General features: G+C 40.5%; 1 protein-coding gene across 2 annotated transcripts in view; it reads left to right on the top strand.

The window, feature by feature from the left end:
* The window catches only part of DNMBP (dynamin binding protein), a 118798-nt gene that overhangs the window by 34508 nt on the left and 59765 nt on the right, over window positions 1-24525 (top strand). For both annotated transcript variants that reach the window (XM_055560982.1, XM_055560983.1), the window contains exons 2-4: window positions 976-1129; window positions 2635-2757; window positions 9806-11812. In XM_055560982.1, coding sequence (XP_055416957.1) covers window positions 985-1129; window positions 2635-2757; window positions 9806-11812 — 2275 coding nt within the window. In that variant the 5' untranslated portion in view covers window positions 976-984. The remainder of the gene's footprint in view (window positions 1-975; window positions 1130-2634; window positions 2758-9805; window positions 11813-24525) is intronic.

Below are 24525 nucleotides of genomic sequence, written 5' to 3'. Positions count from 1 at the left end.
TGAGCGACTTTCTGTCACTTCACTGTAAATAAGTAAATAATAAATAAGTACTAGGGATGTAACGTACAACATGATCAGTATAATTAATACTGCGTATGTTATGTATGAAAGTTATTAGGGGTGTACCTCCTAAGAGCCCTCATCAAAAGGAAAATACATGTTTAAAATATAATTTTTAAATACATTTCTTAAATTTTGTATCTATATGAAATGATGGATGTTCACTAAACTTATTGCAATAATCACTTCATGATTAAACTTATGCAGAATATACTCTGTTAGTTGCTCAGTCATGTCCAACTCTATGCAACCCCATGGACTACAGCCCACTAGGCTTCTCTTTGTCCATGGAATTACTGGAGTGGGTTGCCATTGCCTTCTCCAGATGTTCCAAAGCCAGGGATTGAATCCAGGTCTCCTGCATTGCAGTCAGGCAGACTCTTTACCATCTAAATCAACAGGGAAGCAAAAACTTATGTGTACGTCAATTATATCAATAAAACTTGAAAAAATAAAATATATGTGGAAATAGAGAAGAAATAAGCAAAAAAAGATATAGTTATGGGGAATAGATGAAATGCCATATTTCAATTCCCTACCTTTTAAATACCATATTTTAAAAGTACCCTCTTGCCTTGTATTTTAAAAATGTTAATTTACATATTGCCTTCCTCAGGCATTTTGGGAAGTCTGCAGTTCCACATTGCATGTTTTCTGTTACTCATAGCTATAGGTCATTTTTTTTTTTTCGATTCCAGAATGACTTTGAACATCAAATGAAAATGTATGAGGAAATTATTGTTTCTAAAGAAATAAATGAGATAGCATTCTGATTTTTTTAAAGTACAAACTTCTTATTTACTTTGACTTCATTATAAGTTCCTTTATATCTTAATGATAATTCTCAAGATACAGGTCTGTATTGCAGTGTCTTAAATAATTCTACTTTCCCATTTCTTTTACCTTTCTTTCCAGGTTTAAAAGATGGAGGCTGGCTCAGTGGTTCGAGCTATCTTTGACTTTTGCCCTAGCGTATCAGAAGAACTGCCACTCTTTGTGGGAGATATTATTGAGGTATTGGCAGTGGTGGATGAATTTTGGCTTCTAGGAAAGAAAGAGGATGTGACAGGTAAGAGGCTTATGATTCTTCACATTCAAAATAGGCACAGGCACTCCCTTCTTTCTATATTAAAAATTAAGGTTTAATGGCAAGCCCAGTAAATAAACTTCAGATCCTTTTGTGTTTTCTGCATGTGTTTGCCGTGGTTTCTACCAGTGAGGAGAGAACGTCTGTTATCATTGCATCTCTCCTTGCAGGTTCCTTTAAAAGGTTGCTGTGGTTAGGTACCAGCTGCCCTCCTAAATCCCTGGGTGACCTAAATTTATTAAAGTTGCCCTGTATCCTAGAGGCACTTACCTCCCACTTTTCATGCGCCTGGTTTCCTTTTTTCTATTCTTGAAAAGATATATTAGCACCAATTTCTTTCATGAATTCAGGAGGAGACTAGAAGTTCTTCTCCCACAATATGCATCTGTGTTAAATCCAGCCTTAACTTGCATATATTTATGTACATCTGGCTTGAAGTATATCTTACAGTCCTGAGAACAGACTCTGTTGATACTTAACCTGTATTTGGGGGATAATAGATTATTTCCCAGTAGATGTGATACCTCAGCTGGGATAAATATGGTGTGTCAGAAGTCAAAGAGGATAGGCAGAGAGGATTGCTTATTCAGGGGCCCTGGAACAAGAGGAAAAGAGCATGGAGGAACTGAGAAAAGTTCAGTCTGGCATGAAGTGTGAATGGTTGAGATGGGGGAGATGGCATGGGGAGGTGAACAGAGACTAGATCATGGAGGACAGCGCATGCTGTGGAAAGGGGTTATGGAAATGGGCTGCTGTAAACGTGCTTCAAGCACAGTCAGACTTGTATTTTACAAAGCTCTCTGCTTCAAATTGAAGAATGATAGGGAAGGGCAAAGCCAAAAGCAGGGAGGCAAGATGGGAAGTTGTTGCAGTAATCGAGGTGAGAAGTAGCCATGGCTTGGACCGAGAGGATGAGTCTTGAGATAGTGGACAGATGCAAGAGATATATAGAAGGTGGAATCAGCTAAACTTTCTGATGCTTTCCAACTGACAGGCTTGTCTATCTACCATTACCTATTATAACCCTGCCCATCTTCAGACTCAACTGTAGTTTTTTCCATAAAATTTTTCATTTTCTTCCTGACCCGTTTTCTGCCTTCTCTGAACTTCCATAGCAATTTGTATACCTATGAGTTGACACTGGATTTCAGACTGAATTATTGCTAATGTCTGAATTAGATTTTATGTCTGAAGTAGATTTTAAGATCTTTCAGGGCCAAGACTGTCTTACTCTTTTTCCCCTCTGCAGTGTGCCTTTGATAGAGTGACACCCATTAAATGTTTATTGGATTGAATTGCACTCTCTGTGTTCTGCAGGCACCTAATTTTGTGTGTTGCACATTTTCTACAGTAGATTTTCCAGCTATAAGTACTCAGTGAGTTTTTAATTTGGAGTCTATAAATGAGCTCAGAAAAAAGTTTTTTGTCCTGGTACACAAATAGAAAAAAGGAATTTTAATACTGGAAATGTTTGCTTTTATTTTCAGGACAGTTCCCCAGCAGTTTTGTAGAAGTTGTTACCATTCCCAGTCTAAAAGAGGGCGAGAGACTGTATGTCTGTATCTGTGAATTTACATCCCTAGAACTGAACAGTCTTCCTCTCCATCGAGGTAAGTTGATCACCCAAGAGTAGTCTGTTTAAAATAATACTGGTGGGGTCAGTCCATTTTGACAACTAGATCTTTTTTGAATTTTTATAAGTAATTAACCTCTAGAGAGTCTTCAATAATACCAAGATAGAGCTGACAATAATAAATCCTTATCTTTGAGTAGCATTTTATAATTTCTACAGTATTTTTTTCCTCACAAATATAGTCTCATTTCATTCCCTATATCTTGTGTGGTCAAGTCTTAGGTACTAAGACTTATTTATTAATGTACAGTAATAGAGCAGGAATTGTGGTATGCAAATTAAGGCAGAGATGCAAAACATTCCCATTGCTGCCCAACTATTAGGTAATGTTATTAAAGTTCTCATCAGAACAAGTTTAAAAGGAAGTGGTTTTAAACAGATAGTCATAGTCATGTCTCAGTGATATTTCAAGTATTTCTCGCTTCATGTACTCTGATAGACTTGAAAGAAAGTAAAAGTGAAGTCACTCAGTCGTGTCCCACTCTTTGCAACCCCATGGACTGTAGCCCACCAGGCTCCTCCGTCCATGGGATTCTCCAGGCAAGAATACTGGAGTGGGTTGCCATTTCCTTCTCCAGGGGATCTTCCTGACCCAGGGATTGAATCCAGGTCTCCCACATTGCAGGCAGACGCTTTAACCTCTGAGCCACCAGGGAAGCCTGAATGTGTAAAGAGTGACTAAACCATTTCAGCACACGTACGTACGTCCATACATTTCTGCATAAGCACAGAAACCAGTAGTATTCCACGAACTGAAGCTTATGATCAGTGCAGTTTTGTGACTCACAGCAGTCATCAGAATTGTATGATTTATTGGATATATTAATATTATTACTTTTTTGAGTATGGCACTAAGGGGATAGACTTAATTTCCTTTTCTTTTCTTTTTTGGGCCACACCTCATGGCATGTGGGATCTTAGTTCCCTACCAGGGATCAAACCCATGCCCTCTGCAATGGAAACAGTCTCTGTACCACTGGACCACCAGGGAAATCCTGAAATGGGCTTAATTTCTTAAACCATGTACATATATGAGAGAGAGTGCTCATAGAGGTGGGGAGAGAGACCAAGCAAACTCCCTAACCTTTATTCAGTGAGAAGAAAGGAAAAGTGGACTTTGACCTTAATCCTCAAAATCAGCTGTCAGAGTTTCTTGTCTTCACTTTACACTGAGCCCTACCTCTGTTTTGAATACATTTTTGCTAATCAGTATTGCGAAGACAGAAATAGAGGAAGATGTTATAGCAGGGAACCTTATCTGCTCATACTCACAGTTCTTCCATTGGACGGTTGAGTTCACATCAGTCAGACCAGTCAGAAGGTGTGGAGAAAGGGCCAGAGCCCAGTGGCTAACAACATTGATACGACTTTGTTATCTATTATTCTGTGTATAACAGTATACTATATGGGAATGTACAGTATGTCTATAACATTTAAGGACTTTGAGAATGTGACTTCTGGAATTAGTTTGTTTACTTCATATTATATCTTGTGTAGTCTTTCCAATGGCTTAGTGAGTAAAGAATCCACAAGCAGTGCATGAGACATAGAATATGTGGGTTCGATCCCTGGGTCAGGAAGATCCCCTAGAGAAGGAAATGGCAACCCACTCCAGCATTCTTGCCTGAAAAGTCCCATGGACAGAGGAGCCTGGTGGGCTACAGACCATGGAGTCTCAAAGAGTTGGACATGACTGAGAGACTGAGCACAAAGTTGTCTTAGGTACTAAACAGAGAGATTTTCTGCTGAATGCTTGCCTTGAGAAGAGTGGACTGATGTGTTGTGAACTTGCTTTCAAGTTAAAATCCACCTCAGGAATCCCAGGGCCACCAAGAGGTTCTCAGGAAGACCTTGGTGTGGGCCTTTCAGCCACAAGTCACCTCTCCGAAGACTGACTCAGGGTCAGGCTGGATCCTGGAGCCTGTAGACCTTATCTTAACTAGCTTTTAACAAGTTAAGCCTGAGGAACTCCTCTGTCTGTGGGATTCTCCAGGCAAGAATACTGGAGTGGGTTGCCATGCCTTTCTCCAGGGAATCTTCCCCACATAGGGATCAAACCTGAGTCTGTTAAGTCTCCTCCTACTGGGAGGTGGGTTCTTTACCATTAGCACCACCTGGGAAGCCCCTTAAAAACATAAGCAGAGCTCAAAAGGAAAGAATGCTGAGCAGGGAATGCATAGGGAAAGAGATATATTATTAATTATTAGTGATTTTAGCTTGTTCTTTTCTGTGATACTTTACGGTCTTCCAGTTAGCATGCTGACTATTCAGCTCTGTTTCCTTCTGTGCTTTTCACATCTTTTTGTTCTGTATGTCTTCTGATTAGGACATATAGCCTTTGAAGATGAGGAAGTTAGGTATATGTATACAATTTTTAATTTGAGGGGAATCTTAACATGAGACACAGAAGTGATTTTAATTCCTTTGATTTTCTATTGTTTTATACTACATATGGTTTATGAAGATCCGTGTCTCCGCTCATGAGTGTATACATTCCTTTATCCCTAGTACTTTAGTACTATTAATCCAGTTCCTTGTTGCTTCCTTACCTTTCCTTTGATCCTTCAGTGTAGCAGTGAAGCGTCTCCTCTGCTGTGATTTAATATATGTCGCGAGGGATTTGGAAACCTTTAAGAGCATGTGGGCTAATGTTTGAGACCTGTTTTGTTTTACCATGCTGCCTTCAGTTGTTATTTACTTACCTTTCAGAAGTATCACTAAAATAAGAGAAAAAGTATATCTATTTTAACTCTAAAATTGTATTATCTATATATATGTATAATTAATAAATGTATATTATATATAGATAGAGCCGAGCCGGCAGTGTAGTTCAGGGGGTGAGAATTCTGATATCCCTAGATTTAAATCCAGCTTCACAACTCAGTAGCTATTGACTTTGGTTTAATTACTTAAGTTCTCTTGGCCTCAGTGTCCTTATCTACAAGTTATAGCACCTACCTCAGGGTAGTCGCGAGGACTAAATGAGGTTATACATTAAAGCATCTGGCACAGGGAAAGCGCTCAGTAAAAATGAGCCATTTTATGGTTCTCATCCTGGCGCTCATAAATGTGCTTCTGGGGGCCTCGTTTCTTGATAATTACGTGAAGTTTTGTGTGTGTCTACATTTTCCAGGGAGCTTCGGTGTGGAATGAAAACCACCAGTGGTTCTTCCAGCAGGTGTCACCCTTTCTCCTTTCCCTGAAGCTTCCTGTTTGTGTTGGTCTGTTCCCTATAGTTGGAGTTAATTTAAATTCAGAAACAAGTTTGTCTCTTAGAAAGATCAATGCGAGTGTTATCCTAAAAAATACAGAGCGGGGGGGAAAGAGAGAGACAACAAAAAAACAAAATGAGAGTATGGCAAAGAAAAGACAGTGAAAGAGAGAAAAAAAAAAAAGTTAGAGTGATGAAATATTTAATTGCCTTATACAATACAGAATGCTTACTCCTTGCTTACAATCCCATGCTTCTAGACTACCTCCCTACCCCCAAAAAAGACCAATACAAATTAAATTGATAAATTTATTTATAAATAGATAAATGATAATTATCAGTTAAAGCACTTGTGTCATAAATTTCTGGTGTCATGGCGTGAGATATCAGGATTAAGGTTCTGATATGGCTCATGTGGAAGCCTAGGTAAAGAGTGTGGTCAGTCTGCATAGAGCACAGAGTCCCTGGGCACTAGGATTCAGTGAGGACCTAAAACCTGCAGAGCCAGACTACTTATATTCAGACTCTTGGACTTTCTTATCATCTTATTCTTAATGCATTTCTTGTTCAAATATAAAATAAAAATTTAACCAGAAGAAACAAGCACTGTGGTGACTGGGATTAATTGTGCATAAATAAAAGGCTCAGGCTTACCCTAAGAGTCACCCTACTTCCTATTTTTCTATTCTCAAAATCTGGTCACCGTATTCCAGAAGTTCCTCGTATTGTTGTTTTTGAAGTCTAGAAATGACCACCAAGTAGCCTCCATTCCTAAACAATCAGAATGCAAAAAACTCAATAACAGGGCTATATAAAATAAAAGTATTCAACAAAATTATCTCTGAGGTGCTTTTTAGGGACTAAATTGTGACTTAAAAAAAAATTCACCTTTATTATATAGAAATAATCAACATAATGACAGTCATAAAGCCTATCAAAACAGTCACTCAACAGAAAATAGGGAAACAAATCCTACTGTAAGGATTTCATAGAGATCTGGCATTACAAGAAAATATTCTGATTCTGCAGCTTTAAAAAAGTCAGTTCATTTCAAAGCCAATAGAGTGGGAGTTATGGCACACTTTTATTCTTGGTCACTAAAAGGCTTGTTGTGTCTGAACAGTAGCCATGTCTCCAGTGAGTTTCTTCTGTGGTCCTGTTGGAATGGGGAAAAGTCACTTGTAATTCTCAGGACCCCAATCTCTGACCAATGGGATATTGAATCAGAAATTAAAGGGAAAATAGAAATACAAGACCAAGACCCTATTTTTCAGGGACATCTAAGCAAACCGGTATGAAATCAGTGAGAGTGATTTAGTGCTTACTACTAAATGCAAAAATCTTACATTAGGAGCTGTATAGTCTATAAATATACAAGTGTCAAAATTGTTGATATAAGTGATAAATTCTTTAGTAGACTACAGATGACCAAGATGTGTGTAGACCTTTAAAGTTTATTAGAGAAATATGCTAAGGTTTTGGATAGAGAGGCTTGTTTAGGAGGCAAAGTCCCCTTGTGTGGAATTAGGTTCTCAAAGGTGAGATAATATTGGATAGCTGGGGATGGGGCAGGGGGAGGTTGTATCTGGATGTAAATGCCAGGTTGCATTGAGGTGAAAACATAAGAACAGCCTTTTCGTAGCTTGGGCTTCCCTGATAGCTCAGCTGGTAAATAATCTGCCTGCAATGCAGGGTTTGATCCCTGGGTTGGGAAGATCCCCTGGAGAAGGGAAAGGTTACCTACTCCAGTATTCTGGCCTGGAGAATTCCATGAACTGTATAGTTCATGGGATCGCAAAGAGTCAGACACGACTGAGTGACTTTCATGAACACTTTCTTTTGGTAGCTTAGTAACTAAACCTCTTTGGAGAACATTCAGAGCAAGCTTATTTTCTTTTACTATATTTCAGGTAGTAAGAGAATAGGATTATTATAGGAAAAGCCTTGGTTAATAGGAAGAAGCCTTCATGTCCCATGGTAAACATTTGAGCAGGGGAAGAATATGATAAAATTGGTACATTTATAGTCTTAGTTTGGTAGATTGGAAGAGACAATGTCTGGGAAAAGTTTTAAAAGAAAGAGATGATGAGAGTCGGACTAGATGGTAGCAACGAGCAAGTGATGAATGGAATAAATGTTTTGAGAGAAATTACAGAACAAAAGGAAGTTGGACAGCATGGAGCTAGTTTTGGAGGGAAGATATATTTATTGGGAAATTGAAGAATCTTCACTAATAATGAGGACATTGAGTGCTTGCTGTGTGAAAGGCATTATATCAGGTTTTTGAAACAAAAAAGAGACGTGGTACCTGTCAGTATTGCATCTAATTCACTTCGTAAGAAGATAGACTTAATTTTTATAAAAAGAGCATATAAATTGATACCCTAGATGATAATCCAGCATTCAAGTATGCTTGACTATAAAAGGCCTCATGATTTTGCCAGGTGCTTGGCTCTCCTGGTCTTCTTTCACTTGGGCCAGTTGCATTCCTTAATCACCCCTACTCATGAAAGGGAAATTGACTTAAATGTTAAGAAAGTTAAAAAAAAAAATTAAAATCGATAATCTACAAAATGAATAGGTCATAATTAGAAAATTAAAAGTTTGCTGCAAAACAGTAGAGGAATTTGTTCACTGGGGTGAATCATAATAGGTTGAATTTTAGTTTCATTTTTTTTTCAGAAACAAGCACTGTGCCCTGTCTTTTCCACTCCTCACTTTCTTCAGCAGCAAGACAGATGCTAACTGTTTAGTGTGTATTTTGTGACGATACCTTGAAACAATATTGAAATTACTGATTATTTTAAAAAACAAAGTCCTTGATTACTTGGAACTCTTTTAAAATTTCATTATGATGTATTTTCAGGATAAAAATTGTTTAGGAGGGACTTTGAAGATTTCTTTCTTTGCTAATTTTTTATATTGAATATAACTTAGTGTGAAAAATTAGATCAATCTATTCAAAGGTTTCTAGTGGAAATGAATATGTTCTCCATCATTTATAAATAAATCCAGTGGCACAAACTTGTTGATAGTAGCATTTCTCAACCTTTTTGATCCTAGGATTCATTTACATTCTTAGAATTTTTGAGAACCTGAAGAGTACTTGCTTCTGTGAGTCTATTAATATTTACATTAGCTATTAAAGCTGAGAATTTTTTTAAATTATCAATTTATTTTTTAATGCATATTAACATTAACATGAATAACATTTTCTGAAAAATAACTAGTTTCCTAAACAAAAAAATTTAGTGAGAATAGTAACATTTGTTTACATTTTTTGCAGATGTCTTTAATATTTGGTTTAGTAGAAGAAATCTAGGAAATTTCCTGGTGGTCCCTGGTGGTAGGACTCTGTGCTTTCGCTGCTGAGGGTGCAAGTTCAATCCCTGGTCGAGGAGCTAAGATCCTGCAAGCCATGCAATGCACTCAACAGTTTTTAAAAAATTTAATTTAAAAATAGAAGAAATCTTGATTATTTTATTTAAATCAGTATTCAGTTTGCCACGTTACATTGTTTTGGATGAAGTGAAAAAAAAAAATAATAGTTTTGACCTCACAGACCCTCTGAAAGAGTCTTAGGGATCCAACCCCAGGGTTTTGAGGACCACATTTTGGAAACCACAGGTTTATAGGAATGTTCACTCTATTGTCACTAAATTGTCAAAAAGTGTTTATGCCCTGAAAACTCTAGATTTACATTCCCTTGAATTTGGTAGGTGTTTAAGATGATGAATTGCACTATTACTTATACCACTGTCTTCCAGGGGTGATAATGGAAGTCATTATCTCTGCTTCTCTTTTCTTTCTTTAGGTGACCTAGTGATTCTTGATGGCACTCTCACTGGTGGCTGGCTCCAGGGCCGAAACTGCTGGGGTGCCCGGGGCTTCTTCCCATCCTCGTGTGTTAGGGAGCTCTGCCTCTCCTCACAGAGTCAGCAGTGGCACTCACAGAGTGCTCTTCTCCAGATTCCCGAATATTCCATGGGACAAGCCCGGGCCCTGATGGGGCTTTCTGCCCAGCTGGATGAGGAGCTGGACTTCAGAGAAGGGGATGTGATTACCATTATTGGAATTCCTGAGCCAGGCTGGTTTGAAGGGGAACTAGAGGGTCGAAGAGGCATTTTTCCAGAAGGTTTTGTAGAGCTTTTGGGGCCCCTGAGGACTGTGGATGAATCGGTCAATTCTGGAAATTGTGATGACTGCGTTAGTAACGGTGAAGTAGATACCAGTACAGGAGAGGAGAAAGAGCCAGAAGAGGACACTGAGCAGCCGGGCACCTACGGAATTGCCCTTCACAGATTCCAGGCCCTGGAGCCAAATGAGCTGGATTTTGAAGTAGGTGATAAAATCCGAATCCTGGGCACTCTGGAAGATGGCTGGCTTGAAGGGTCACTGAAAGGCAGGACAGGCATCTTTCCTTACCGGTTTGTAAAGTTATGTCCTCAAACAAGGGTAGAGGAAACCATGGATCTGTCACAGGAGAGCGACCTCACCAACATTCCTGACACACCTTTGGATTGTTCAGAGAACTCCTTAGAAGCAGAAGGAAAAAGACATGAATTTCATGAGTATAAAGCAGAGAAGTCCAACTGTGTTATTTCTGAAACACCCACTTCTACCCTGGAACACCTGACTTCTGAGTGTGAAGAAGATAAACAGTCTCACTGGGACGCGGACCCCTCAGGAGGGCCCCCAGGAAGCCCAGGTGCGGGGCACGAGCAGCTTCTTGTCAAATGCTCTTCCACGACGGATCCTTCAGAGGTCGTCAATGGTGTTGCGTCCCAACCTCCAGTACCTTTTCATCCTGATTTGCAGAGAAACCAGTATTATTCTATGAGAGGAGGAAGCCACCCTAGCCCAGACCAGTATTCTGACTCTGTTCCTCTAGAAGCAAGGACTCGAGACTACTCCAGCCTACCTCCCAGAAGAACTTCATACTCCCAGCCAAAAACCCTGCAGAAGCCAGGGCCACCTCTTCACAGCGCCTCTTCCCTCACTGCCTCCAGGGCAGTCAGACCCAGCCAGCTGAGCTCTCAGCTCCACGGCCTGGCAAGATGTGTGAAAAAGCACTGCACACCCAAAGAAAGTGCTTCCAGCTTTTGCTCCGCCCCAGACAGATCAGAGATGAAGCCTGGTCTGCAAGACAAGGCACCCGCCCTGGAAGCCATGACACGGTCACAAGGAGACGGCTGCACGGACCTGGATTCAAAGTTGACCCAGCAACTGATAGAGTTTGAGAAGAGCTTGTCAGGGCCCTTCCCAGAACCAGATAAAATCTTGCGCCACTTTTCAATCATGGACTTTAACTCCGAAAAGGATATTTTCCGAGGTTCCTCGAAGCTAATGACTCAGCAGGAGTTGCCTGAAAGGAGAAAAGCTCTAAGGCCCCCACCACCCCGTCCCTGTACTCCATCATCTACTCCTCCCCATGCGCTGGGAGACCAGAACCTGAGACTGGATCCACCCCTGGCAATGAGACCCTCTCGCCCAGCTCCCCTGCCTCCCTCGGCCCAGCAGAGAACAAATGCAGTACCCCCCAAGCTGTTAACCTGTAACCGTCCTGGCTGGGAGAGCCTAGAAAAGGAGGGCCCGGAGAATGTTGACAAGACTTTGGACCAGACTTCCCAGTGTCCCTTGGTCTTGGTAAGGATTCAGGAGATGGAACAGGACTTGGATATGTGCCGCAGGGCTCAGGAAGAGCTCAGCTTATTGCTGGAGGAGAAGCAAGAGGAATCACTGAGGGCAGAGACCCTTCAAAATCTTGAGTTCTATGAGAATAACATTGAGAGTTTGAACATGGAACTCCAGCAACTTAGAGGTAAGTGATTAGAAGATAGTATATACTTATTTCTTGATACCCTCAAGTCCAAATAACAGCCTACCCAAGTTTTTAGGGATATGTTACCATTTTTCATGGACAACTAAGGAATAATTTGCTTTTTATTTATTTATTTGGCTGTGCTGCATCTTCGTTGCTGTGTGGGCTTTTTTTCTAGTTTTGGCGAGCATGGGCTGCTCCCTGGATGTGGTACAGGGACTTCTCATTGTGGCAGTTTTTCTTGTCACAGAGTGCAGGCTGTAGAGCATACGGGCTTCAGTTGTGGCTCCTGGGCTCTCAGCACAGGCTTGGTAGTTGTGGCGCACGGCCTTAGTTGTATTCACCAGAATACTGGTGTATTCTCCAGTTGTATTCAGCAGACTGCCAGAAGAAATAATTTATAAAGTAGGAAAAGAGTGAGACAGCAGCAGCTGGTCTAGGGCACAAGGAGAGAGCATGGCAGCATGCCCTTTGGCATACATGCTGGAAAGCTCTAAACCTATATCTCCTTAAGAAAGTCAGTAATAAAAAGCACTCTATGGATCTAGGAGTGGCAGGATCCTAATAAATAAAAGCTGGGTATTCCCTGGAAAAGGAAACGGCTACTCACTGCAGTATTCTTGCCTGGAGGACCCCAAGGATGGAGGAGTCTGGAGGGCTACAGTCCATGGGGTCTCGAGAGTCGGACACAACTGAGCAACTTCACTTTCCTTTAGATCTCTAAAAGTGAATGAAAAAAAGAATCCAAAAAGAAAGAGTATTATTGGAAGATCAGAAATTGAGTAATTTTCTGAAAGATGGAAAGCAAATGGATTACAGAAAGAAAGGAAACCTCTGTCTAAGATATGCTCAGGCAAGAATTGCTGTGCCAGTGGGCATAGTTCTGTGGGAACTCCAAAATCAGGGGTATGGCTCTGGGAGGGTGTCCTGGAGCACTTGCAGGGTGATGAATTAGAGACCAGCCGGGTCACTGGACCCACAGGTCATTTGTGGCAGCGGCAACATTTGCTCTCAAGGTAAAGTACAAGGGTGAGCCCTTAGACATGTCCTCAAGAGGGCGTTCGTTTAATATGAGTATCGGAACTCTTGGGGGAATGCCAGATAGCTTGATGACTTCCGAGGGCCTGAAAAGGAATCCTAAGGGAACCCTGGCTCAGTGCTATATCCTCAAAGATAAAGCAAGTTTCAGATTCTCCATCACCTTATATACATACAGTTTTTGAGATATACTTGTAAACCATTCTTGCATTAGATGTACAGGTGGCAGAACAAAAGTCTCTCAAATTCCAGGTGGCAATGATTTCTCAATATTGATACTTTCTAGAATTAGTAGTGTTCCAGAGAAATGTTATATTCAACATTCCAGTAATGGACAGGTACTAATGGATGAAACTGTTCTTCTTTTTTTATTCTACTGACCTTTTTTTTTTTCAATGTATTTATTTTATTTTTGGCTGCACCGAATCTTCGTTGCTGTGCCAAGACTTTCTCTAGTTGGGGCAAGCCGGGCTGCTCTTCCTTGTGGTGCACAGGCTTCTCATCGCAGTGACTGCTCTTGTTGTAGAGCACAGGCTCCAGGGTGTGTGGGCTTCAGTAGGCGTGGTGCACAGGCTTAGTTGCTCCGTGCCACGTGGAGTCTTGCCCAACCAGGGATTGAACTCGTGTTCCTTACATTGGCAGGCAGATTCTTAGCCACTGGCCCACCAAGGAAGTCCTATTCTGCTGACCTTCTTTTTCAGAACTAATTTAATAATTCAGCTGGTGTTCCTTCTATTTTTTTTTTTAATTCTAAAAGTTCTGTACAATGAAAGACCCACAGTAGGTGGTTATAGTCTTAATCACAAAGACTTTTCTTTATCTGACTCCACCATATACAATATTGGCAGTGTTACTGTTGAACTGATTGATTTTTAGTAGGTGTATTATTTGTATCAATCGCTAATATGATGAAATTACTTATTTCTTGCAGTCACTGACAGTGCCTCTTACGGTCATCTTTTTCTGTCTTCATAAAAAAGTACATCCAGCAATATAAGCAGTCCCTTGGAAGAGGCAGAAATTAATCAGTTTGAACACCAGCCTTTAACCCTCCAGTACAGTCCCATACAATCTCTAATCTTTAACTTTAAGGCATAAAATTTAAAACTTTTAAGAAATTATGTATTTTTGGCAGGATTTGGTCTTCGTTGTTGCATGTGGGCTTTCTCTAGTTGCGGCGAGTGGGGGCGCTCTTGGTTGCAGTTCACAGCCTTCTCATTTCAGTGGCTTCTTCTCTTGTTGCTGAGCATGGCCCTAGGGTGAGTGGGCTTCAGTAGCTGTGGTGCACAGGCTTAGTTGCTTCGCAGTGTATGGAATCCTCCCAGACCAGGCATTGAACCTATGTCCCCTGCATTAGCAGATGAATTCCTAACCACTGGACCACAAGGGAAATCCTTAAAGAACTTTTGATATAGTATTTGTCTAATCCTGATTAGTATTTAGTTATTTATATACCTCTCCATGAAAATTTTAAGCCTAATGAGAAGACAGCTCCTGTGCGATAGTGGGTGTGACGTTTCCCACACACCTGGTGTGTTCAACATAAGTAGTAGACTTAGTAAATACTTGATGAGTTGAATTGAGTTTAACTGAATGAAATTGAAGTTTCTGCTCTACCTTCCAGAACTTTCGAAGATCTCCTACCTCCACTGTTTCTTTGAACTTGGACTGCTAGGGAGCTAGGGATTATTGGTGCTAAGGTTCTGGTCTCCTTGTTAGATATAGTTAATCATAGCAAAGTAGTCCAGTGGTGAGCCACACCCAAAATTAGGTTATTTTTTAAAAAAATTAGGTTCTTTGTAGCTATTGCTCCTTCTACTTCTTTTTTTAATAAGAAAATGAATGGGCAAATGCCTAGCTATGCGTATGGTATGGTAGGTATTTAATAGGACTTTGAGAAATGAGAAAAAATATATTTAAGAAACACTTCTAATTGCAAGACTTAAGTATAGGAAGAAGGGGTATGACTCTATTTATTTGAACTGTAGTCAGCTGGGGGCTCTGGTTTGTGCTTGGTGGTTTTAGAGCAGAATATACATGACTCTTCTGTTTACATTCAACTCCATTTTATGGGTATCAGTGTGAATCTAGTTAGACCAACAGGGAATACACTAAATGGATTCAGTTTAAGTATAGGATGGTGCATGGATTTCCATGAGAGCTCACATAAATGCATATAGCCTTTATACTATTCTTCATATGGCTCCTTCTTAAGACTCTGGAATTATGAAGTCATGAGGACTCATTTACTAGAAGCTCTATTCCCCCCCCCCCCAAATCTGATGTGTTACCTTTTATAATTTTCTGTTCCTGCAGGTATCTTTCAGCTCAGTTTTTATTTTCTTTACATATGATAAGGATAGTTGTTTTATAGTCTGTGGGGGATGACAGAAGATGAGATGATTGGATGGCATCACCAACTCAATGAACTTGAGTCTGAGTAAACTCTAGGAGTTGGTGATGGACAGGGAGGCCTGGCGTGCTGCAGTCCATGGGGTCACAGAGTTGGACATGACTGAGTGACTGAACTGATGATAATTTCAAGGTATTAAGTCTTACTGGGAGTGTTTTTAATGTCACATGGTTCTCATTCATGTGGTCTACACTCATCATGTGTCTGGTTATCTTTTTCTGTGTGTTAGTCATAGTGTTTGGAAAATATCAAGATCTGAGATGAATTAAGACATGACTCCAGAGAGGATTTGCATTTATTTCTGTCAGTTGCTTGTGGTCAGCCAGTGTTTCCAAATTCCTGAAGGATAGTAATTGTGAGGTTCTGAAACAAGAAATTGGAATTCCTGGTAATTCCTAAAGTTATAAATTATTCTGTATTTTCTTAAAGGCTCTTTATATGTTGTTAATAATAGTGATAACTGTAAAAATTAATAGTGAACAGTTTTTCTGTTAGGATTATACTAAAAGTTTCAGAGATTTTATGTGCATATATATATATGAAATAAATGCATGTGTTATTATGAACCAAAATATTAGATTATATATCTTAATAACATGTAAAATTATTCTCTAGCTGATAATAAACTTTGAAATATTTTTTACTTTTTACATTAATTTTGGATTTGTAAAGAAGTTGCAAAAATAGTAGAGCTCCCCTATGCTTTCACTCAGCTTCCCCAACCCTAATATCTTACATAATCATAAAATATTGATATTTATCAAAATTAGAAAATTAATATAATAGGTATCTGATAATATAAAATATTAAAAGAAGGGAATATTAACAAAATAAATGTTAAATAAAAAGTTTAAAAACTATAAAATAATACCACAGATATTTAATATTTAAAAGTGATTTTTAAAACAAAATTTTAAATATACAAGCATTAGTTACCCTATCTAGTGGCTGATGGTATTGGTCTTTGTTTTATGACTGATACCTCAGACATAGAAAGTGTCTGTTGATGTTGGTTGAATTGTTGAGTGTATCCAAAAACGTCTTCGGTGGGGCCACTAGGGTACATGTTGCTTTGCATAAGCTTGTACTCTTTTTTTTTTTTTTTTGTACAGACAGGTTTTCTTTTTTATTTTCTAACAACTATTTGTATTTATTTTTCTTAAGTTTTACTGAAGGAAATCAACAGTTGATTTGCAGTGTTTTAATTCCTGCTCTACAGCAAAATGATTCAGTTATTCATATATACATTCTTCCTTTCTTAAGAGATGTGCACCATTTTTAAAGACTTTATTGGATTTGTTATAATATTGCTTCTATTTTATGTTTTGGGTTTTTGGCCAAAAGGTGTGTGGGATCTTAGCTCTGCTACCGGGGATCGAAGCCACACCCCCTGCATTGGAAGGTAAAGTCTTAACGACTGGGTTGCCAAGGAAATCCCTATTCTTTCTGTTTATTAACAATTAAAATATTCTGTCTGCTTGCTATGATTTTGACTTTGCCATTGAAAGCAATGTTGTTTTGCTAATTCAAATTTTAGACAATAAGTTTGTGACAATATTCACATCTTAAAAAAAAAATTTTATTGAAATAGTGTACAGCATATTAATTTCATTAGAAAGACCCTGATGCTGGGAAAGATTGAAGGCAAAAGAAGAAGGGGGTGGCAGAGAATGAGATGGTTCGATAGCATCAGTTAGTCAGTTCAGTTGCTCAGTCATGTCCGACTCTTTGTGACCCCATGGGCTGCAGCACACCAGGCTTCCCTGTCCATCACCAACTCCCGAGCTTGCTCAAACTCAAGTCCATTGAGTCAGTGATGCCATCCAACCATCTCATCCTCTGTTGTCCACTTTTCCTTCTGCCTTCAATCTTTCCCATCATCAGGGTCTTTTCCAATAATTCAGCTATTTGCATCTTTATAGCATCAGACTTTACTTCCATCACCAGTCACATCCACAACTGGGTGTTGTTTTTGCTTTGGCTCCGTCTCTTCATTCTTTCTGGAGTTATTTCTCCACTGATCTCTAGTAGCATATTGGGCACCTACCAACCTGGGGAGTTCATCTTTCAGTGTCCTATCTTTTTGCCTTTTCATACTGTTCATGGGGTTCTCAAGGCAAAAATACTGAAGTGGTTTGCCATTCCCTTCTCCAGCGGACCACTTTGTGTCAGAACTCTCCACCATGACACATCTGTCTTGGGTGGCCCTACACTCATGGCTTGTGGCTTGAGTTAGACAAGGCTGTGGTCCATGTGATCAGTTTGATTAGTTTTCTGTGATTGTGGTTTTATTATTTTTTTGCCTTTTCATACTGTTCATGGGATTCTCGAGGCAAGAATACTGAAGTGGTTTGCCATTCCCTTCTTCAGTGAACCACGTTGTGTCAGAACTCTCCACCAAGACCCATCTGTCTTGGGTGGCCCTACACTCATGGCTCGTGGCTTGAGTTAGAAAGGCTGTGGTCCATGTCATCAGTTTGATTAGTTTTCTGTGATTGTGGTTTTCATTCTGTCTGCCTTCTGATGGCATCACTGACTCACTAGATGAGACTTTGAGCAAACTTCAGGAGATAGTGAAGGACAGAGGAGCCTGGCATGCTACAGTCCATGTGGTCACAAAGAGTTGGACACGACTTAGCCACTGAACAACAGCAGAAACATACTGCATAATAGTTCAGTACTAATGTTTGCATCTCCTCTGCATTTCTTTTGTTAAAATACTTAAAAGAACTATAGTTAAAAATACTTAAATGAACTACAATCTGTAGCAAATACAAGCACTGGGAAAAACTTAGCAAATGTATTTGGCTAGTATTAAAATAATAGAGGGCTTCCTTGGTGGCCCAGTGGTAAAGAATCCACCTGCCAATGCAGGAGACGCAGGTTTGATCCCTGGGTCAGGAAGATCCCCTGGAGCAGGAAATGGCAACCCACTCCAGTATTCTTAGCTGGAAAATCCCATGGACAGAGGAGCCTGGCAGGCTACTGTCCACAAGGTTGCAAAAGAGTTGGACATTGCTTAGGGACTAAACAACCACAAAATAATAGAATGTTTGCCTCTGAGCAAGATTTAACACTGCACAGAATCATGAGTCAGACTTGCCAATTTAAGGACTTAATTTTGCTTCTAAAATTTTATATTTCTTGGACCATCACTTACAAGGCTTATATAAAATATACTGTGCAAATAAGCTTATTAATATTTATTTTAATTGCAAGAGTGACTCATTGTTAGCACACAGGGCCATTGAAACACACAAGCTTTATAAATACATTCATAGCATAGCAACAGCTACAAACAATACTAACTGATAGATCCTGATCACTTTTCTTTGTACTCTTGTCCTGGTCAACCTTAATCTTCACTCTGTGTTCAGTATTTCTGCTTGTGGGCTTCCCTGGTAGCTCAGTGATAAAGAATCCACCTGCAGTATAGGAGATGTTTGATCCATGGGTCTGGAATATCCCTTGGAGAGGGAAATGCAACCCGCTCCACTATTCTTGCCTGGAAAATCCTGTGGACAGAGAAACCTGGCAGGCTACAGTCTATGGGGTCGCAGAAGAGTCAAACGTGACATTTTCTGTGTTGCGAAAGCAACTTGACATTGGTTGTTGTTGTTCGGTCACTAAGTTGTGTCTGACTATTTGTGACCCCGTGGACTGTAGCACGCCAGACTGTCCTTCACTATCTCTTGGGAGTTTGCTCAAAGTCATATCCATTGAGTCAGTGATGCTATTCAACCATCTCATCCTCTGTTATCCCCTTTTCCTCCTGCCTTCAATCTTTCCCATCATCAAGGTCTTTTTAGATGAGTCAGTACTTCCCATCAGGTGACCAAAGTATTGGAACCCTAGCTTCAGCATCAGTCCTTCCAGTGAATATTCAGGAGTGATTTCCTTTAGGATTAACTCATTTGATCTCCTTGCAGTCCAAGGGACTCTCAAGAGTCTTCTCCAGCAGCACAGTTCAAAAGCATCAGTTCTTCAGCCCTCAGACTTCTTGATGGTTGAACTCTTACATCCGTATATGACTACTGGAAAAACCATAGCTATATCAACCTTTGTCACCAAAGTGATGTCTCTGCTTTTTAACATGCTGTCTAGTTTTGTCATAGCTTTTCTTCCAAGGAGCAAAGTGTTCTTTAATTTCATGGCTGCAGTCACTGTCTGCAGTGACTTTGGAGCCCAAGAAGATAAAGTCTCTCACTGTTTACACTTTTTCCCCATCTATTTGCCATGAAGTGAGAGACCAGATACCATGATCTCAGTTTTGGGAATGTTGAGTGTTAGACCAGCTTTTTCACTGTCCTCTTTCACCTTCATCAAAAGGCTCTTTAGTTCCTCTTTGCTTTCTGCCATTGCTAAGTCACTTCTGTCGTGTCCGACTCTGTGCAACCCCAGAGACGGCAGCCCACCAACCAGGCTCCACCGTCCCTGGGATTCTCCAGGCAAAAGCACTGGAGTGGGTTGCCATTTCCTTCTCCAGTGCATAAAAGTGAAAAGGGAAAGTGAAGTCGCTCAGTTGTGTCCGACTCTTTGCGACCCCATGGACTGCAGCCTACCAGGCTCCTCCGTCCATGGGATTTTCCAGGCAAGAGTACTGGAGTGGGGTGCCATTGCCTTCTCCTTTCTGCCATTAGGGTAGTATCATCTTCATATTTCTCCCAGCAATCTTGATTCCAACTTGTGATTCATTCAGGCAGGCATTTCACATGACGTACTCTGCATAGAAGTTACATAAGCAGGGTGACAATATATAGCCGTGATGTACTCCTTTCCCAATTTTGAACCAGTCTGTTTTTCCATGTCCGGTTCTAACTGTTGCTTCTTGACCTGCATACAGATTTCTCAGGAGGCAGGTAAAGTGGTCTGGTATTCCCATCTTTCAGAAGTTTCCACAGTTTGTTGTGATCTCACAGTCAAAGGCTTCAGCTTAGTGCAGCAGAAGTAGATGTTTTTCTGGAATTCTCTTGCTTTTTTTTATGATCCAGTGGATGTTGGCAATTTGATCTCTGGTTCCTCTGCCTTTTCTAAAAGCAACTTGAACATCTGAAAGTTCTTGGTTCACATACTACTGAAGCCTAGCTTGAAGGGTTTTGAGCACTACCTTGCTAGCATGTGAAATAAGTTAAATTTTGCAGTACTTTGAACATTCTTTGGCGTTTCCCTTCTTTGGGATTGTAATGAAAACTGACCTTTTCCAAACCTGTGACCAACTGCTAAGTTTTCCAAATTTGCTGACATATTGAGGGCAGGACTTTAACAGCATCATCATTTAGGATTTGGAATAGTTCAACTGGAATTCCATCACCTCCACTAGCTTTGTTCATAGTAATGCTTCCTATGGCCCACTTGACTTCACATTCCAGGATGTCTGGCTCTAGGTGAGTGACCACACCATTCTGGTTATCCAGGTCATGAAGACCTTTTTTGTACAGTTCTTCTGTGTATTCTTGCCACCTCTTCTTAATCTCTTCTGCTTCTGTTAGGTCCTTGCCATGTCTGTCCTTTATTATGCCCGTCTTTGCATGAAATACTCCCTTGGTATCTCCAGTTTTCTTGAGGAGATCTCTAGTCTTTCCCATCTATTGTTTTCCTCTCTTTCTTTGCATTGTTCACTTAAGAAGGCTTTCTTATCTCTCCTTGCTATTGTCTGGAACTCTGCATTCAGTTGGATATATACAGCGTAGAACATTAGGAGGCATATTTGCGAGTATAGTGTATTGAGGAATATGTTATAGTGGACTTCAGGATGGTGTCAGTTCAGTCACTTATTCATTCAGCAAATGTTGGTGCCAGGCACTGTGTTAAGGACAAGGTACATAACAACAAACGTAGATGTTGTCTGCTTTCCAGGAGGTTCTGGCCAAGTGAGTTGCTAATTAATAATTGACGTCCACATCTAAAACACAGTACCGAGCGTTCCTGGGTGTTTAGTGGTTAGGATTCCGGGCTTTCGCTGCTGTTGCCCAGGTTCAATCCCTGGTCAAGGAACCAAGATCCACAAGCCATGTGTCACGGTCAGAAGAAAACCAAAATAGAACAACAGCAACAAAAAAGGGTACCTTCAAATCTGATAGTTTGGCTTCTGAAGCAGTAGAAATACTCAGGGTTAGTCCAGAATTTCAGATTTCCCTGTATATGTTTCTTTTAGGAACACTGATTAGGACTGCATCCTGTAGCCTTGAGAGACTCTCATTTTAACATATCATAGTTCTTTTCTACCTCTAGGAGAGGTTCGCATGCTTGAATTTGTCAGGGTTGTACATTCATTTCTTTACTCAGCAGGTATTTCTTGAGCACATACTATGAACCAGGCACTGGCTATACACTGTTCAATAAAAAGGATATAGTAGTATCATTCATATTTGTGTATCTTTGAGACTCTAGTGAGCATACTGATATTAACCTGTGTTTATCACACTGTCTGTCTCTCTAGCTGCCTTTGAATCATGGCTATAGTTACTTTTCATGTGGGCCATGACCCTGTTTATCTAAATCAGTGCAGTGGATGATAATTTGTAGAGTCAGCCTCTTCCATTTGGAATCTTGCTCCTAAACTTTTCCCTTTAAGGTAATGCCAAGAGGAGGGCTGAGCAGAGACTCTCGGGGTGATTTTTAATTTGAATTTTAAATGACTGTTGCATAGGTAGCTCTTTGTTGTTGTTGAGTCACTCAGTCATATCTGACTCTTTGTGACCCCACGTCCTGCAGCACACCAGGCTTCCCTGTCCTTCACAGGAGGCGCTAGTGGTCAAGAATCTGCCTGCCAATGCAGGAGACGAAGGAGATGCGGATTGGATCCCTGGGTTGGGAAGATCCCCTAGAGGAGGAAATGGCAAACCACTCCAGTATTCTTGCCTGGAAAATTCCATGGGCAGAGGTTCCTGATGGGCTGCAGTCCATGGGGTCGCAGAGAGTCGGACACGACTGAGCATGCACACATCTCACACATTAAGTCAGAATATGTTTTTCAGAAAAGTAATGTTTTCAGCAAGATACTGGGTGAGATTTAATATCCACTACAGAGAGTCATTAGGTTTAGAGAATGATCGATATGGAATAATAATCTCTGTACATTGAAGTGAACATAATATTCCAGACAGATTTTTAAAAACTTAAAAGTATAGTTTTTCTACGTATAGAAGCAATTTATTATTCTGAAGACTTCTTGGACTGCCTCAGTTGTAAGAATTCTTAAACTAGTAAAAGATAAATAGAGTTTTAAAGCTAAGGCATTTTGTAGTCTTTCAAGATATAAATGTTTTTGTAAAATAAATAATGATTTTTCTTTCTAATAATTAAAAATACAAACATAATTTTAAAAACAAACAAATAGTATCCTCAGCTTGTGTAACATCTAGTTTAGGGTGTTGGCTCAGTAAAAATTAGCTCAGTTACTTATAATGGATTTTTTTCTTGGTATGAAACAGCAACCATAGTCAGAAGCCGTTTGGGGTCTGTGATTCAGGACAGAAGCTAGTTTTCCTCTTAGGATAGATGGTTTAATGTCTGTCAAGATATATAGCTGGAAATGGTTAATTTAGTTATAATTAGCCTGTGAATCCCTGTTTCTTGCAGTTTGTAGTGTAGGTTTGTGAACATTTCCTCACCCTCAGCTCCAGGCAGAGGGGTGGAAAAGCTGTAAAAGCTCCAGGGTTTTAGATTTCATCCAGGCTTTGCAGCACTTAGTGAAAGGACCCGCCTCCTGCTGCAGCCAAAAGCGTTCCTGCTGCCACTGGCTAGTTACCTGAGTGTGGGGACTCCTGTGTTTACTTTATCAGATGCATTCAGCAGCAAGACCCCAAAGAGGAAGAACTCTGCTAAGTCGCTTCAGTCGTGTCCGACTCTGTGCGACCCCATAGACGGCAGCTCACCAGGCTCCCCCGTCCCTGGGATTCTCCAAGCAAGAACACTGGAGTGGGGTGCCATTTCCTTCTCCAATGCATGAAAGTGAAAGTGAAGTCGCTCAGTCGTGTCTGACTCTTAGTGACCCCATGGACTGCAGCCTACCAGGCTCCTCCGTCCATGGGATTTTCCAGGGAAGAGTACTGGAGTGGGGTGCCATTGCCTTCTCCAGGAAGGACTCTAGGGCAGTAATTTATTCAATAAATATGGTTGAGCTTCTACTGTATTCCAGTCAGGGTTCTAGAGTTACAGCAGCAATCTCTGCCCCCTTGGGAAGACAATAAGTAAAAATATGTGTATTATTAGATGGTAAAAGAACCTATAGAATCAGGGAAAATCTCAATGAAAAGTGACTTTTTTACTCATTAAGTATTTCTTGAGCACATACTGTGATCCGGCACTGGATATACACTAATTAATAAAAAAAGATATAGTAGTATCATTCATATTTGTGTATCTTTAAAACTCTAGTGATCATACTGGTACTGACCTGTGTTTATTATCCTTTCTGTCTGTCTAGCTGCCTTTGAATCATAGCTGTAGTTACTTTCCATATGGGCCATGACCCTGTTTATCTAAATCAGTGCAGTGGATGGTAATTTGTAGAGTTAGCCTCTTCGGCATCTGGAATCTTGCTCCTAAATATCTCCCCTTAAGGTAATGCCTTAAGGCTTTGAATGAATATCTGAAAGATTTTAGAGAGCCAGCCAAGCCATTTTGGGGTTAGGGTTGGTTTTTTTTTTTTTCAGGCAGCTAGAATAGCAAGTATGAGAATATGCCTGGTGTTTGAGGAATAGCAAGGAGGCCAGTTTATCAAACGTGTGGGCTTTGTAAGTCCATCATTCAAAGTGGAGAAGCCCCAGGAAGGTTCTGAGCAGGGGAACAACATGATGTGACTTAGAACTTGATAGAGTCACTTTGGCTGCGGTATTGAAAATAGACAGTAGATAGAGATACAAGATCGGAGAAGGCAGCGGCACCCCACTCCAGTACTTTTGCCTGGAAAATCCCATGGGCAGAGAGAGGAACCTGGTAGGCTGCAGTCCATGGGGTCGCTAGGAGTCGGACACGACTGAGCGACTTCACTTTCACTTTCACTTTCATGCATTGGAGAAGGAAATGGCAACCCACTCCAGTGTTCTTGCCTGGAGAATCCCAGGGACGGGGGAGCCTGGTGAGCTGCCGTCTCTGGGGTCGCACAGAGTCGGACACGACTGAAGCGACTTAGCAGCAGCAGCAGCAGACATACAAAGGCAGAAGCAGAGAGACCACTTAGGAGGCTACGATCTAGGCAAGAGATGATGTAACTTGGGCCAGGATGGTAGAGTGGGGATGAGGGAAAGTGCTCAGTTAT

Source organism: Bubalus kerabau, chromosome 22, assembly GCF_029407905.1.
Source record: "Bubalus kerabau isolate K-KA32 ecotype Philippines breed swamp buffalo chromosome 22, PCC_UOA_SB_1v2, whole genome shotgun sequence".
NCBI lineage: Eukaryota > Metazoa > Chordata > Mammalia > Artiodactyla > Bovidae > Bubalus > Bubalus kerabau.
This window is presented reverse-complemented; position numbering and strand designations above follow the sequence as displayed.